The sequence below is a fragment of the Rhinolophus sinicus genome, linkage group LG04 (genome assembly GCF_036562045.2).
Source record: "Rhinolophus sinicus isolate RSC01 linkage group LG04, ASM3656204v1, whole genome shotgun sequence".
NCBI lineage: Eukaryota > Metazoa > Chordata > Mammalia > Chiroptera > Rhinolophidae > Rhinolophus > Rhinolophus sinicus.
Window position 1 is genome coordinate 179,792,635 of NC_133754.1, and position 14,235 is coordinate 179,806,869.

General features: G+C 57.1%; 1 protein-coding gene across 1 annotated transcript; it reads left to right on the forward strand.

The window, feature by feature from the left end:
• Positions 1-1,202: 1,202 nt before the first annotated feature.
• ADGRD2 (adhesion G protein-coupled receptor D2) lies at positions 1,203-12,532 on the forward strand. Its single transcript, XM_074331546.1, is given in 19 exon segments — positions 1,203-1,220; positions 2,098-2,161; positions 2,524-2,565; positions 2,568-2,642; positions 2,645-2,740; positions 3,011-3,068; positions 3,070-3,548; positions 3,551-3,622; positions 3,954-3,959; positions 4,032-4,130; positions 4,481-4,548; positions 4,820-4,838; positions 6,252-6,404; positions 7,051-7,176; positions 7,256-7,375; positions 8,194-8,260; positions 8,262-8,313; positions 12,273-12,353; positions 12,401-12,532. Coding segments are annotated over 19 exon segments (1,827 nt in total).
• Positions 12,533-14,235: the final 1,703 nt, after the last annotated feature.

A 14,235-nucleotide genomic window follows, 5' to 3' on the forward strand; every position in this document is an offset into this window, starting at 1 on the left:
AGCCACCCTCTGCGTCCCTAAGGAGTGATTCTCCACATTCTGTGGAGACACGGAGTACAGACATGCCCAGGTCACCTAAAAGTTGGTTGATGGCCACGCCCCAATTCTGTGGGGTTCATGGCAACCCCAAAGTGAAAACATCCCAGCTGCTGACTGCTTCCCTATTCCTGTCCCTGGACTAGGGACAGTTTGGCTAAGGGGCAGGGACAGGTCAGGCCCAGGTATGAGGACCCTGGCTGCTCTCACTGCCCCTACCCCATCTGTGTAGACAATGAGCCTGGAGGCCCCACTGGCTGTCACTCACTCATGGCCTCCAGGCCTTGTCTACAAAAACAAGGGGCCTGTCAGAGCTGCCTGCCTGTAAAACCAATGAATGGCCCTCGCCTGCCAGTCAGACAATTCCCAGGCTCTGGAGAGGAGAGAAGGCCAGGCCATGGCCCAAACTGGTCTCAAGTGCTCGGGGTTCACAGAGCCCCCCTCAGTACTTGGCCATCTCCAGGAGTGACTCCTGGGAAATGTGACACCACGGAAGCGAAGGAGCTGTGCTGGGGGCCCTAGAGGCGGATGTTGCCAAGGATGGAAGGTCATAACTTAGGCTACAGGGGACAGGAAGGGCAAGGCAAGGAGAGCCAGAAGGCATACAAAGGAGGCTGGGAGCATTGGGGTGAACACAAACCCCACCCCACCAACACAGGGAAAGAGCGCGGGCTTAGGGGACAGACCTGGGTCCACATCTTCCCTGCTGCGTGAGTCCTGTCTTCTCTCTGGACTCAGTTTACACAGATGTAAAATGGGGCCCCAGGAGTCCCTTTCTTAACAGAGATGGTGAACATGTGGAAGGGCCCACCCAGGGCTGGGCACAGCAAGGGCTCCTCCCATTTCTCTTTCCTGCCCTCCTCTCTGGCTCTAGAGCCTGAGCTGGGCGGTAGGCAGGTCACAGACAGAGAGAGCCAGTCCTGTGTCCACTCTGCTGGCCCAGGAACCTGGGGAGTGCTCAAAGCTCTGCCCCAAGTGCGGAGCTCATATCTCCCAGTTTTTACTTTGAAAATTCTCAAACCTGGAGATAAAGCTAGAAGAGCACACTGAATATAGATGTAGCATCCACTTTGATTCCCCACCTCCTTTTTTAAAAAATAAAGCATCATAAGATGGTAAATTTTGTTATGTGTGGAGCAGGGGAGAGGTGGCTGCATGGGGCAATGATGGGACTGGTGAGGATGGTGAGCTTTGCAGAGGCCTGATGAAGCAGAGCCTTGAGTGCCAAGCTGAGAACCCAAAGAACAGGAGGAAACCTACAGGGCCCTGCGCTCTCCCATCCCTCTGCAGGGACCCTACACTTTGCTGTCACCCTCACACCACCCCCACCCCACCTTCACTCCCCGAGTCCTCAGCTCATCAGGGTGACAGTGTTTCCCAGCTGCAGTCCTGGAAGTGGCTCCTAGATACCATCCATTTGTGCAAGTAAATGGCATCCCCAGTGGGTGGGCATCCCATCCTGAGTGTCCAGCCTAGTGGAGTTTGGGAGCCAAACAAGGGGCAAGATGACCCTGCAGACAGAGGGTAGCAAGGCAGGACACTCAGCCACTTTCCTTTGCTTTTTTCCTTTCTCAGTCCACATTGGCCACACTTGTGACCCCTGCGGTCCCTCATCTGCCCCTTCTGGATCCAGAATGGCCCCCTGGTGCTACTGCCTTCTCTACCTGCCAGGACCTGAGCTTCTGGGGGCGGGGCGTTGCAGGAGAGGAGGCCAAGGGGACTTACAGCTACTAGGGTTCCAAATGGCTACCTCATATGATGAGATCACTGCAAAAGTTATCCAAGACAAACCCCTGGAATAGAAATAGAATAAAAGCATTCACTACATGCTACACACACCCTTTACATTCACTCATCAGCTTCGTTATTCCTCACACAGGGGAAACAGTCTCAGGGCAGGGAAGCGACCTACCCAAGATCACACTCTGGGTGGGACTTGAAGCCAGGTCTGACTTCAAAGCCTGCAGATGCCAGTGCACCTAGCTGGAGCACACAGTAAGCATTCAATAACTGCACACATGGGGTGGAAACCTGACCCAGCCCCCACCTGTCCTCTCTCAGATAGGGAGTCTGTCTGGGACCCCCTCCCACTCCCCTGGTGAATCAAGGAGCCCTCAGGTCACAGGTTGGTAGGAGGGATCCCCCAGAAAGACTCCCCCACCCCATTCCCCAGCTCAGCCAGCCTGTGGCCCGCCTGGTGTACTGGCCTCCAGTGCAAAGAAAGAGAGGAAATGCCATTTAGCTCAGCCCCACAATACCTGGCCCTGGGCTGAAAGCTTCACTCATGTCCATCTCATTCCTGCCATTATACCAATGACAAAACAAGCTCGGCAAGGGGACAAGACCTGCCAGATCATAGAGAATAGCCAAGGTTTGCCGCATCCAGCCCAGCATGGCTCCAAGCCCAATATCCTTGGTCTTGCCATGCCCCCAACTGTCAGATGCCCACACACTCCTCTCCCACACTGTCTCTCCTCTGCCCTGCAGCTCCATTGGCCCCTGGAGAGGTGGTAGAGACTGCAGATGGGATGTCAAGTTCCCAGGGCAGCAGTTGAGTTGGTGGCAAGCCCAAGAGTCCTGCGAGCAGCGGTTTGGCCACCTGGCACTGGGGCTCCAGATGGAGTCCTGGCTTCACCGCTGCCCCACCCCATCTGGCTGGCTCAAAGAGAGGCCCCTCTACGAAGACCCCCCCACAGAGGAGTGAGTATGGGCCCTGGATACTGGGAAGTAGGGGTGGGGGATGCAGAGGCTTTGGTGACCTCCAGAGATGGGAGCCCGATTGTGCTCGGAGGTAGTCTCCCTGGCAAAGAGGGTTGACTCCTGGGAATGGGCACCGGAGCCCCCATTTCTTCCTTCCCGAGAAAAGGAGGCACCCAAAGCCCAGGAAGGGTCCTGCAGCTGCGCCAAAGGGTCGTCAGAGGCAGGCCGGTGTGCGCAGCTGGGGAAACAGGTCCTAGCCCGTGTGTCCCTGCAGGCGCGCGAGCCACAGCAGCGCTGGTCTTCTGCGAGGGGACCGCGGACAGGGCGGCGCGCGGCGGCGGATACCCCAGACCGCGCTGGGACGCTGACTGTGTGAGTGCACGTGCAGTGGGACACCGTGTCACCCGACACGGCCGCGCTCTTCTCCCTGGCCACGCCGGCACTGGCCAACGCGCTGCAGCTGCACGCCTTCCCGGAGCCGGGCGGTGCACGGCACCACGCGCCCTTCCTCTAAGCCTTTCGCGTGGATGGCAGCTGGCACCATGTGTGTGCAACGTGGGAACAGCGCGGTGGGCGCTGGGCGCTGTTCGCCAACGGGCGGAGGCGCGCCAGTGCGCGGGGACTGGGCACGGGCCACCCGGTGCCACCTGGAGGCATCCTGGTCCTGGGTCAGGATCAGGACTCTCTGGGCGGTGGCTTTCCGGCGTGGGTCGGCTGCAGCGGCAACCTCACCGATTTCCACCTGTGGGGCCGGGCACTGAACCCGGCGTAGCTGCATCGGGCACGAGCCTGCGCGCTGCCCCTCAGCGGCTGCACTTCCGCTGGGACCTGGGCGCCCTGGACATCACACCCTCACTGCTGCCACCAGTACGGGTGCGCCTTCTCTGTTCTGGAACGGCCCGCCCCGCCCCCTGGCTGACAGACCCCGCCCCGTCTTTTGGCTAAGCGCCCCGCCCCCTGGCCCCGGTACACTCCCTCTGACTTCCCGACCCAGCCCACACCTTGCCAACTGGGCCACGCCCAATTCCAGCCAAGTCCTCTCCAGGCCGCGGATCCCTTGGGGATTCCTCCAGTGCTAGTAGTCTCAGTGCGCTCACCCGCTAGACAACCTGCTCCCCCGATGCTGGCTATAGCGCTCTTCTCCTAGGTGCCCACATCACCCCCTAACACAGGGCTGTGGGTACTGGCGCCCCCTTACGTGGGCAGGCGCCATTAAGGTCCCAGTGGGCAGGTGGGTCACCAGGACCCCTGGGGAGCCAAGGATGGGGCCCTGATACCTTTCCCACCCCTGCCAGTGTCCTCAGAGGAGTGCCCAACGTGGGACCCAGAACCCCACACCGAGGGCTCTTTGCCCTGGCTGCAGCTGCGGCCCTTCCTCTGCTGCTACCGGACAAGTGCGCTCTGGCTGTGCCCTGGGTTCTGCTGAAGAGGAAGGTGGGTATTGACCAGTGTAGGCTGAGGCGGGGTGAGCAGTCGGCACAGCCTGGGAGTTCAGAATCTTCTCAGAGTCTCAGGGCCTCCAAGAAGGCTAGACCACAGGTCATTGGGGCCAGACAGACCTGGGGGTGAATCCCAGCTGTGTGACCTTGGGCAAGTGATTTTGCTATTCTGTGCCTCGGTTTCCCCATCTAGAACACGTTGTGTAAGACTCCAGACACACAGCCCTCAAACTGCTCTTCTTCCCTGGGCAGCACATGGTGGGTGGGACACCTCTGGGCAGTGGCAGACCTATCAGCTGTTGCAGGATCCACCCAGTCATGGCCTGGCCAGGATGTTATCAGCCAAGTCAACACTTCAGCCAATGCCATCGTGGTAAGCATCCTTCCAGGGTGCCGAAGAGTCTGAGGGCACTAGGGGTCACCTCCCTGCACCTCAGTTCCTCACCTGTAAAGGCGACACCCACTTAATGTGTCTGCAGGAATTAAGGTTGTTTATGCTCCCTATTTTGGAGTCCTTGAGAGCTGAGGGCTTGTGGTAAATTAGACCCTCGCCCACTAAGAATACCCTTTTAGAGCCCAAGTGTGGCCCCTGGGGGATCCTCTCCTGATAGTCAGACCATCAGTAACAGCTCCTCTGCCCACAGCTCCTCCCTGACCCCCTACACACACACACACACACACACACACACACACACACACCAGCCTATCAGTCTTTTGTCTATCGTCCCAAGACTTTTTAAAAATCAATTTGATTGAAGTGTATCAATTTCCATACATTAAAATATCCCTATTAAGTGACACAATTTGATGAGCTTTGACCAGTGTATACACGCATATACCACTGCCCCAATCAAGACAGAGAACTTTTCCACCTTCCCTAAAGGCTTCTACATGCCCCTTCCCAGTCAATCTTCCCCACTTTCACCCCAGGAAATCACTGACCTGCTTTCTGTGACGGTAGATTATGTCTGCCTCTCCTGAAGATTCATATAAATGGAATCACGTATTGTGTGCTGTGGTCTGGCTGCATCCATGGTGCTGCCTGTTCCAACTGCTCGCTCCTCTTTACTGCTGAGTAGAATTCCATCCTATGGATGCACCACCATTTGTTTTCCATTTACCTGATGATGGAGATTTGAGATGTTTCCAGTTTGGACTATTATGAACAGATCTGCTATGAACATTCACACACAAGTCTACTTGTGGACATATGATGTTTTTCTATTGGGCAAATACTTAAAAGTGGACTTTCTGGCTTGTTTACCTTCCTATGAGGCTCTTTTCCAATATGGTTGTACTATCTTACATTCCCACCAGCAATGTCTGAGAGTTCTTGTTGCCCCACAGCTTTGTCTGGCTTTTTAATGTCATTCATTATAATGGTTGTGTATTGATATCTCATTGTGGTTCTAAGTTGCAGTTCCTTGAGGATCAATGATTTTGAGCATTTTTTATATTACACTTATTAGACATAATACACTTATTAGGCATTCATATCTTCCTTTGTTAAATATATGTTCAAATCTTTCCCCCCATTTTTAAATCTTTGATTTATTATTGAATTGTAAGAATTCTTTATATATTTTGGATACAAACCTTTATCAGATATATGTTTTGTGAATAATTTTTTCTAATTTATGGTTACCTTTTCATTTCCTTAACAGTGTCTTTGGAAGATAATTTTTTAATTGTGATGAAGTCCAACCTATCAATTTTTTTCTTGCATGGTTCATGCTTTTCGTATCCTATCTAGGAAGTCTTTGCCTATCCCAAGGTCACAAAGATAGTCTCAAAGAAGTTTATCGTTTTAGCTTTTAGTGAGTCTGGGAGCTTAGGGGGGCCTGGGAAAGCACCTTCTGCCTTTTCTGGGTGCCCTCCCACATCTTCACTTGGCTCCATTTCCCCAGAGGAGAGGCCCAGAGAGGAAAGGCCCTAAATGCTGGAGCTGGGCCCAGGGTACTGCCCTTACCTACTGAAACCTTGTTGGGCTGGCGATGCCAGGCATGGTCATGGGACCCAGGGACAGGACTGTAACCACAGCTGGCCTTGGTGGGGTCCCCACCCTCCCACACACAGGGGCGTGTGTGGCCATCACAGCTGCCATGTGCCTCCTCTTTTTGGTTGCATTCTCCTGGATGTTGGTGGAGGGACTCCTGCTGTGGAGCAAAGTGGTGGCCGTGAGCATGTGCCCGGGCCCCAGGAAGACACTCTCCTATGCCACAGGCTGGGGTGAGTCCCCTGTGTGCCCCACACTTGCTCTGTTCTCAACTCTGCCTTGCATGGCACCATTGCCATCCACCACTGCCCCAAACTCAACACCACCAAACACCCATCTCCACTCAGCATCCAGCACCTCTCAGTGCCGAGCACCACCGGCACCCAACAGCTCTCAGCACCCAGCACTACCACTGCCCAGCACCTCTCGGCACCCAGCACCACTGGCACCCAGCACCTCTCCACACCCAGCACCACCACTGCCCAGCACCTCTCAGCACCCAGCACCACTGACGCCCAGCATCCATCTCTGACAGAAGCTCAACTTTCTCAGTTTTGTCCACCTCCAACTTTACCCAACTCCAATTCTTAATCCTCTGCCACTTCAATTGCTCCAACTCCCCATTTCCAGCACCGTCTCCCCAATCCGTGACCAGCTAAACCCCATACCCATTGCCAACCGTCCATCCCCAACCCTAAACCCTCAAGCCAGTCTCGGCTCGCCCACACCCCAGCTACTCATGGCTCTAGCACCACCCTGAAAGCATGAGGCCCACGCAGCCCAGATGTCCCCAGTGCCCATCCATATGCCTGCCCCTATGGGACAGCTATGGGCTGAAACTCTGGAGGGGCTGGGTCCTGAGGTCACGGCTTGTCCTAGGTGTGCCTGTGGCCATCGTGGCCATCACCCTGGCCGTGTCCCACCATGACTACGTGGCCACTGGACACTGCTGGCTCAGTGTTCACACAGACACCATCTGGGCCTTGTGGGGCCCGTGCACTTTGTGCTGTGAGCTGGAGGCCTGGGGGCCTGGAGGGGAGGGACATGTAGGGGAGGGAGAGGCCCTTTCACCCACTGATGCCAGGTCTCCAGGCCAATGGCATCCTGGTCCGTGTGGTGACGGTCACCATGTCCAGTGCCCGCCGCCATGCCCGCATGCTGAGCCCACAGCCCTGCCTGCAACAGCAGATGAGAATCCAGATATGGAGAGGCTCCAGTCTGGGGGAATCAGGAAGAAGTGGGGGAACCAGGTGCGAGGCTCACTGGGTGTGAGCATGTGTTGAGTCCCTGGTGTGTGTGCGTGGCCATGTGTGTTCATGGGTGCAAGGCTCTTGTAAGCATATGTGAGCATGTGTCTGCACATGTGTGCATACATGCTCATGCATGTGGATGTAAGTATGTGCCTGTGCTTGTCACCTGTGGAGATGGGAACTGACCCTGTGTGTATAGGGGGCATGTGGATATCAGCCACTGTCGTGGGGGCTCACCATCTGCAATAAGCACTGATGACCTGAGGGATAGGGTAGGAAAGACCTGCAAATCAGGCAGTCCCCAGGAGTCCAAGTTCAGGGTGATGGTCTAGGTCCCCACCACTGCAAGACTCCCATCACTCTCCAAGGCCTTACCCTGTTGGAGAGGGGTGCCCATGGCCTTTCTGCAGAAGCTCTGATTCCTCTATGGCCTCCCTACTCCCCGCCCATCCTCTGCCCAGGGCATAGCATCAAAGCCAGTGCGTCCCTGAAAATCCAGGGCGTCCAGGGGTCCTTGATGAGGGGGAAGAGGAATCGCTTCCAGATTCCATGTCCCCCAGACCCACACCCAGGCCCCTGCTATTCCCTTCCTTCAGGCCAGGTGTGGACAGGAACCCCATCTTATGCCACCTCTGAGTCTTTGAGACGGGACAGCCCAGTCCAGCTGAAGGTTGCAGCTACACCTAAGTCCTGAGCCGTGGTCCTGGTCTGCAGCTCTGGCCCCTCTCTGAGCCCCTGCCCGAGCCCCCCTCAGCCCTGCCTGCTCTCCACAGGGCCACGGCGAAGCTGGCGCTGGCCCTCCTGCCCGTCCTGGGCCTGACGTGGCTGGTCGGCCTGCTGGAACCTCAGCCCAGCCCGGGCCTATGCCGCCGTGGGCCTCAATTCCTTTCAGGTACCTCTAAGCCCTGGACCCTCTGAGGCTGGGGCTCCAACATGCACTGGAACTCGAGTGACCTTCTCATCATGGGAGGCACCAAGCGCAACCAGGGACATTGTCAAGAGGAGGTATGCTGAGGGTGGGGATGGGAACAAAACTGGAGAGCAGTTAGTACATCAGTGAGGATTCTGTGACCCATTTGATAGTTGAGGAAATGGAGGCCCAGAAATGGGATCATTAAGATCCCTCCACCCTCCACACTCAAGGGTAAGGCAGAAATTCCAGCCCCCAGCCTGGTGCTAGAGCCACTTCAGGCCTTGGCAGTAAGCCAGGGGAAGGGGTGCAGGACACCAGGGGCCTCTGCCCTTAGGGTCTGTGGCCTCCTAATGGCTCAGCATGACCTGCTCCAATGTGGGAACAGCGGTTTAGAAAAGGGTTTGGTTAGAACTGTCATCTGCCCACACGAATGAAGCAGAAATGGCAGGACTGCAGGAACCTTCCTGTGAGCCTGTCAGGCCGTGTCCTGAGCCCCAGAGGTGGGTCAGACAGGTCCCTGTCCTCAGGAGGTTTGCAGACTGTGGGGGACCCAGACAGGGACACAGACAGCCACAGCCCCGGGGGCTGAGTGCTGGGAGGAAAAGGGTCTGAGGATGGGCCCTCTGCCGCCACTCTTCCCATCGGCTTCCACTGCACCCACCCCACCTCTTCCTGTTATCTGCGCCCACTATTCCCAGCCATCCCCAGCCCAGATTCCTCACAGGGTCAAGAAGTAGGGTGGCCCAGGGCCGGACAAAGGCAAGCTCACAAAGTCAGGTGCAAACTCCATCCTGGGTCCACAAGTCCCCAGAGCTGGGCCTCCTGGGGGACCTTCTGTCCTCTTCTCAGAGAAGGGGGCTGAGGTAGTAGCAGCCACTTAGGATGCCTGGGCGCTCTCTCTGAGTCCTGGACCAGGCTCATATTTTTATCTCCGAACAATCGGAGATATGGACATGGAGAAACTGAGACTCCATGAGGTCACTTGCCCAAGGCCTCACAGTAGGAAGGAGAAGCACTGGGGACAAGTCCAGAGTCTGTGTCCTCAACCACTGGGGCATTCAGCCTCGACCACGGTGGGGCCTGGTTGTTCCTGGAAGAGCTGCTCAGGCTAGACGGGGACTCGGCTGGGGAGGGGTGCTCTGACGCACTCATTCCTTCTCCCACGTGAGATTTGTTGAATGCCCACCAGGTGGTGGGCACTGCTCTAGGCACTGAGAACACAGCATCAAAGGACGCTACCAAATGCCCTGAGCTGACATGGGGGGGGGTGCAGACCATGACCAAGATGAGGGAGGGACTGGTTAAAGGAGGGATGAGGCAGGGAGCACGAGGGGTGCACAGGGTGTTGCTCACCTGGTTCTTGGCCCATATTGTCTTCTCCCCCTGAACTTGGGGACTTGCCATCCTCCGCCAGGCAGGTGTGGGAATGAAGAGAGGAAAGAAAGGGGACTTGCTGGGGGTGGGAGGAGGTCATGCCCAGAGAGGGGCCTGGAGAATGAAGAAAAACTGGGGTCTCAGAGCTATTCTAAAAGATACACGGCTCCCAGAGACCTGTCTGCACCTGTGCAGTAGGGGACAGAGAGGGGTAATGCAACCCCTTCCCTGACACAGATTGGCCCTTCTTCTAAGCCCCGCATCCCGGAGGTCCCTGGGTTCAAATTCCAGCTCTGCCTCCTTAGCCATGTGACCTTGCCTGGGTTTCTCCACCTGTCACAGAGTGGTGAGGGCAGCAGCATCCTGTTTCCATAGTGATGACTCCAGCTCCATCCCTGCCTGTGGCCCTCAGGTGGATAGAGCTGCAGCCCTACATAGACCAGTGCCACCATTCCTGTCCTCTCTGCCTCCCTCCCTTCCCCTTCTCATCATTTCCTCTCTCAGTGTCTCATTTCTTAGTCTCCGTCTCTGAATTTTTTCTGAGAGATTCTGTCTCTCAGGCTCCCTGTCACTGTCCCCTTCTCCTCGGCATGGATGCCACTTGGCTCTTCCTGGGCCTCTCTGTCTCCCCTTCTGTTGATCTCTGAGCCCCCAGTCTTTTTGTTGCTTACCCAACCTCTCCCTCTCTCCGATTGTGATCTCTTTTGCCCCCTCCCCATAAGTCTCAGAAGGTCTGAGGCTCTGTCCCCCTCCCCAGGCCTCAGAGTCCTTCTCCATCAAATGCGGAGAGTGAGTCCACCCCACCCCAACATGGAGAAGCTGTGAGGGTCAATAAGAGCCCAAGTGGGATGGTGCTTTGTGAGTGGTGAGGCCCTCCTGGTCCATGGCACTGAGTCCTGCACACACAGTACCTCCCAATCCCATTAGGAGGCAAGTCCTGGCCTCAGACCCACTTTCCAGATGAAAAAACAGAGGCTCAGAGAGGTCAAGGCCACTCAGCTAAAGGCACAGTCAGAATGCAATCACAGGCCTGCCATCCCAGGACCTGACTCAGCCTTGGTGTTTCAGGAAGGTGTACCCATCCCAACTCCTACCCTGCAGTGGGGTGAGGCTGTGAGGCAGGGCAGGGCATGGATGGATGGAGGGCAGAGAGGCTGCCTGGTGGCCAGAGGCGGAAGGGGTGTGATGGATTGGGCAAAGCCTTTCCTGGTTCTCCGTGCCACAGAATGCCACAGCTGTCCCCCATCCCCCAGTGTGACAGGTGGGGCTGGGCAGGGGTTGTGTTCAGCCTGTCCCTCTGAATGTCTCTGAGTATCTCTGGGTGTGTCTCTGCTATGGCCCCAGGCCACGTGGTCAAAGGGGATGGGGATCTGACCACCTCAGGGGGTCCCCCTTTTCCACTTGGCACCTGGACATTCACTGTACCAGCATATTCGGAAGGGATTTGAGAAGCGACCACACCCAACCTCCCACAATTTAAGGGCCCTTCCTCTCACTCTGCTCCTTGTTGGTGCCTGGACGCCCTCCATTAGCACGCTGTGCACTCTGTCCGTGAAAACGCAGCGCTCCCTGGGAGAGGGTCACTTAGGGAATAAGTCTGGGTTCTCTCCCCGGGGCCAGTGCTGCCAGGCGGAGCAGTGAGCAGAAAGTCTGCCTGACCGGAGGACTCCTCTGTGTGCCCACTCCCTCTGGCCCCCCACGTTGGGCCACCTCACCCCACTCTCAGGCCCCTCATCCTGATGCCTTTGGCTCTGAGAGGCCTTCCAACCCTGTGAGGAACAAGTGCTGTCCTCCAAGGCCTGTTTCCCCAGCTGGACAGGTGATGGGGCATTATAGGGGAGGACTGTGGGCAGCGGGGCCAGCCTGGGGCCTCCCCCGGCCCTGCTTAAGTTGAGGCCTGAGCCTGGGGAGCTCAGCCTGGCCTGAGGGGAGCCTCTGGCACCCTGGTCCCTGTCAACCTCTCTGAGCCCGAGTTCTCACAGTCTTAAACCAGAGGCAACTCTGAGGCGTGGGCGCACCATTGCCCAGCCTCAAATCCCGAGATTCTTTCCAGCCAGGGCTCCATCTATGGAACTCTTACTGGGGCTGGGCTTTGTGCTAAACGCCAGGCATCTGCAGGCTCTTTGATCTGGCCATCCGAGGAAATGGAAGTGCTTTCATCCTTACATTGCACAGATGAGGAAGCTGAGGCACAGAAAGGAACCAGGACTAGCCAGGGTCAGAGGTACACTGGGGTCAGGTCCCACTCCCGCAGCTGGAAAACCGAAGCGCATTGGTAGTCACCTGGGTATAAGCGTAGGTACATTTGAACCTAGGTCTGTGTGATCCCAAGCTCCCAGCTGGCCCTCCACCCCTGCCTGGCTGGTGTCTTCAGTCCCTTAGAGTCTCACCTTACCCTTCTGCAAAATGGGCTGGAGGCGCCCCCTGCAGGCCTGTTGGGAGGGCACAGGCTCCCAATACGCCGGGTGCGTTCTCAGGAGGCTTGAGCTGCCCCTCTGCTCCCCCTTCTTCAGCCCCGCGCCCAGCCTTCTCCCCCAACCCCCCACCACTTCCCACCCCCGTAGGCGCAGTGCGTCTGTGGGAACAAGAGAGCGACAGCAGCGCCTCCGCGTTCAAGTGACAACGCCTTTGTCTCTGCTGAATGGGTGGGTTGCTAAGACTGCTCATAGCAACAGAGCCGCATCCCCCTCAGCCCGCTGCCCGGCCCTACCCGTCCGACGCCCTAGCCTCCCAACCCCACCCTGTGACCTACTCAGGTGGCCTGAGCCAGAAGTGTGGGGAAGTAAACGCTGCCAGCTCACCGTGCCTACCGCCGTCCTCCTGAAAGTTCACAGAGCGTCAGGGTGCGCAGGTGTTTCTCGAATGGAGAAACTGAGACTCGAGGGGGGATGAGGAAGGCTGCCCAGGGCACCTGGGCCGGGATTCCCACCCAAGGTCTTACCTCAGCCTGCTCCCAGCCCCCTCCTTATCTTGGGGGTGCAGGGGTCCCCCACCCTGATTCTCTGCAAACCCAGAAAAAAGGGTGCACTTTCCTCCCAGGTTTCTAGAGACAGTGTTTGGGGCTGTCCTCCAAGCTCCTGGGACGTCTGATAGGCCCAACTGGAGGCACCTGAAGGACAGAAAGCACCGCCTGCTCCCAGCAGCCATAGTCTCTGCCTCCTTCTAATGCCACCCCACCGCCCGCTAACCCCTCCAGGTCCCACAGCTCTGTCCCCCTAGCTTTGTTCTGTCTGTGGCTGCCCCTCCCTTCTGTCCCTCCCCATCTGCCTTGAAGTTCTGACAGCTCTGTGGTGTCTCTTGTAATAAACTACTCGTGATTGGTCCGCGCTTGGATTCCCCTGGCCTGGGGAGGTGGTCGAGATGCCAAATTCCTTGGGAGAGAGGGACAAACTGCCACTTTGGTTTTGGGACTCTAGACAACTCCAGCTTCATCATCAGGGTAGGTGCAGCCAACACTTTTTAGCACCTACTATGTACCTGGCTGGTGCAGAGCGCTTTACTGCCTTCAAACCACAGGTCCTCACCTCAGCCCTGAGGCCACCATCACCCCATTGTGCAGAGGAGGAAACTGAACAGGTCATGACTTAATCCTGGGTCTCCCCAGCCGGGTAACAGGGGGATGGGGTGGCAGTCAGTGTGAGTGGGAGCCACCTAGGCAGGCTGCTCAGAGGAGGCGTCAGGGCAGGTGGGACTGGCTCCAGGTCTGATGAAGAGTCATGCTGTGCAAGGGGCCCAACTCCAAGTCTGGCTGTGCGACCAGGTCCTGCCATTACCCATTCTGGGGCCACAGGCCACATTCCTCGCTGAGTCTTGGTCTCTTCTTGGGTAGAACGTTGTCAGGGCCGAGAAGAGGAACAGTGCTGATGTGTTAGGGCTTGGTGCCAGGGGAGGCCCAAGTCAAAGGGCCAGGCTGAGGGGCAACCAGGGCTGGGACTCGGAGCACAGAGGCTCACTGTCCTGCTGACCTCAGCCTGGCTGGAATGTTGCTGGGGCCAGAGGATGAGGCACAGCTGAGGACCGTCAGAGCGGCCTCCCTGGGGGAGGCAGTAGCACCCCAGACGTGGGTGGTTGGAGGTCGGGCAGGGCTGTGAGCAGAAGCCCTAAGACCCAGCAAGGTACAGGCTGCCCCTGCTCCCTCCACAACCTGAGAAGTTGCTTCCACCCTGGGTCCTGCTTGGGTGGCGTCTGGGACAAAATCTATAGGGGTGAGGGGCTGACCCACCACACAAGGACAGAACTCTGGGTATTTAGTTCTGGAGATGGGGGGCTGTTGAACCTCTTGAAGCCCAGTCCATCATCTGCAGAATGGGGGTATCAGGCCAAGCTGAATTGGGAGGGGCGCTTAGTGGTCCCTACTGCCTACATTTGCAGTGTCCTCTGCCTCCTTCCCCTCATCTCCAAAGAGCTCCTGCCTCCCCCCCAAACTACTAAGGACCGGTGGGAGGAGGGGCTGAAGGATGGGGACCCAGGACTCCTTTCCATCTCGCCTCCACCTGCTCATACCCTTCCTCCCCAAACACACTCTCT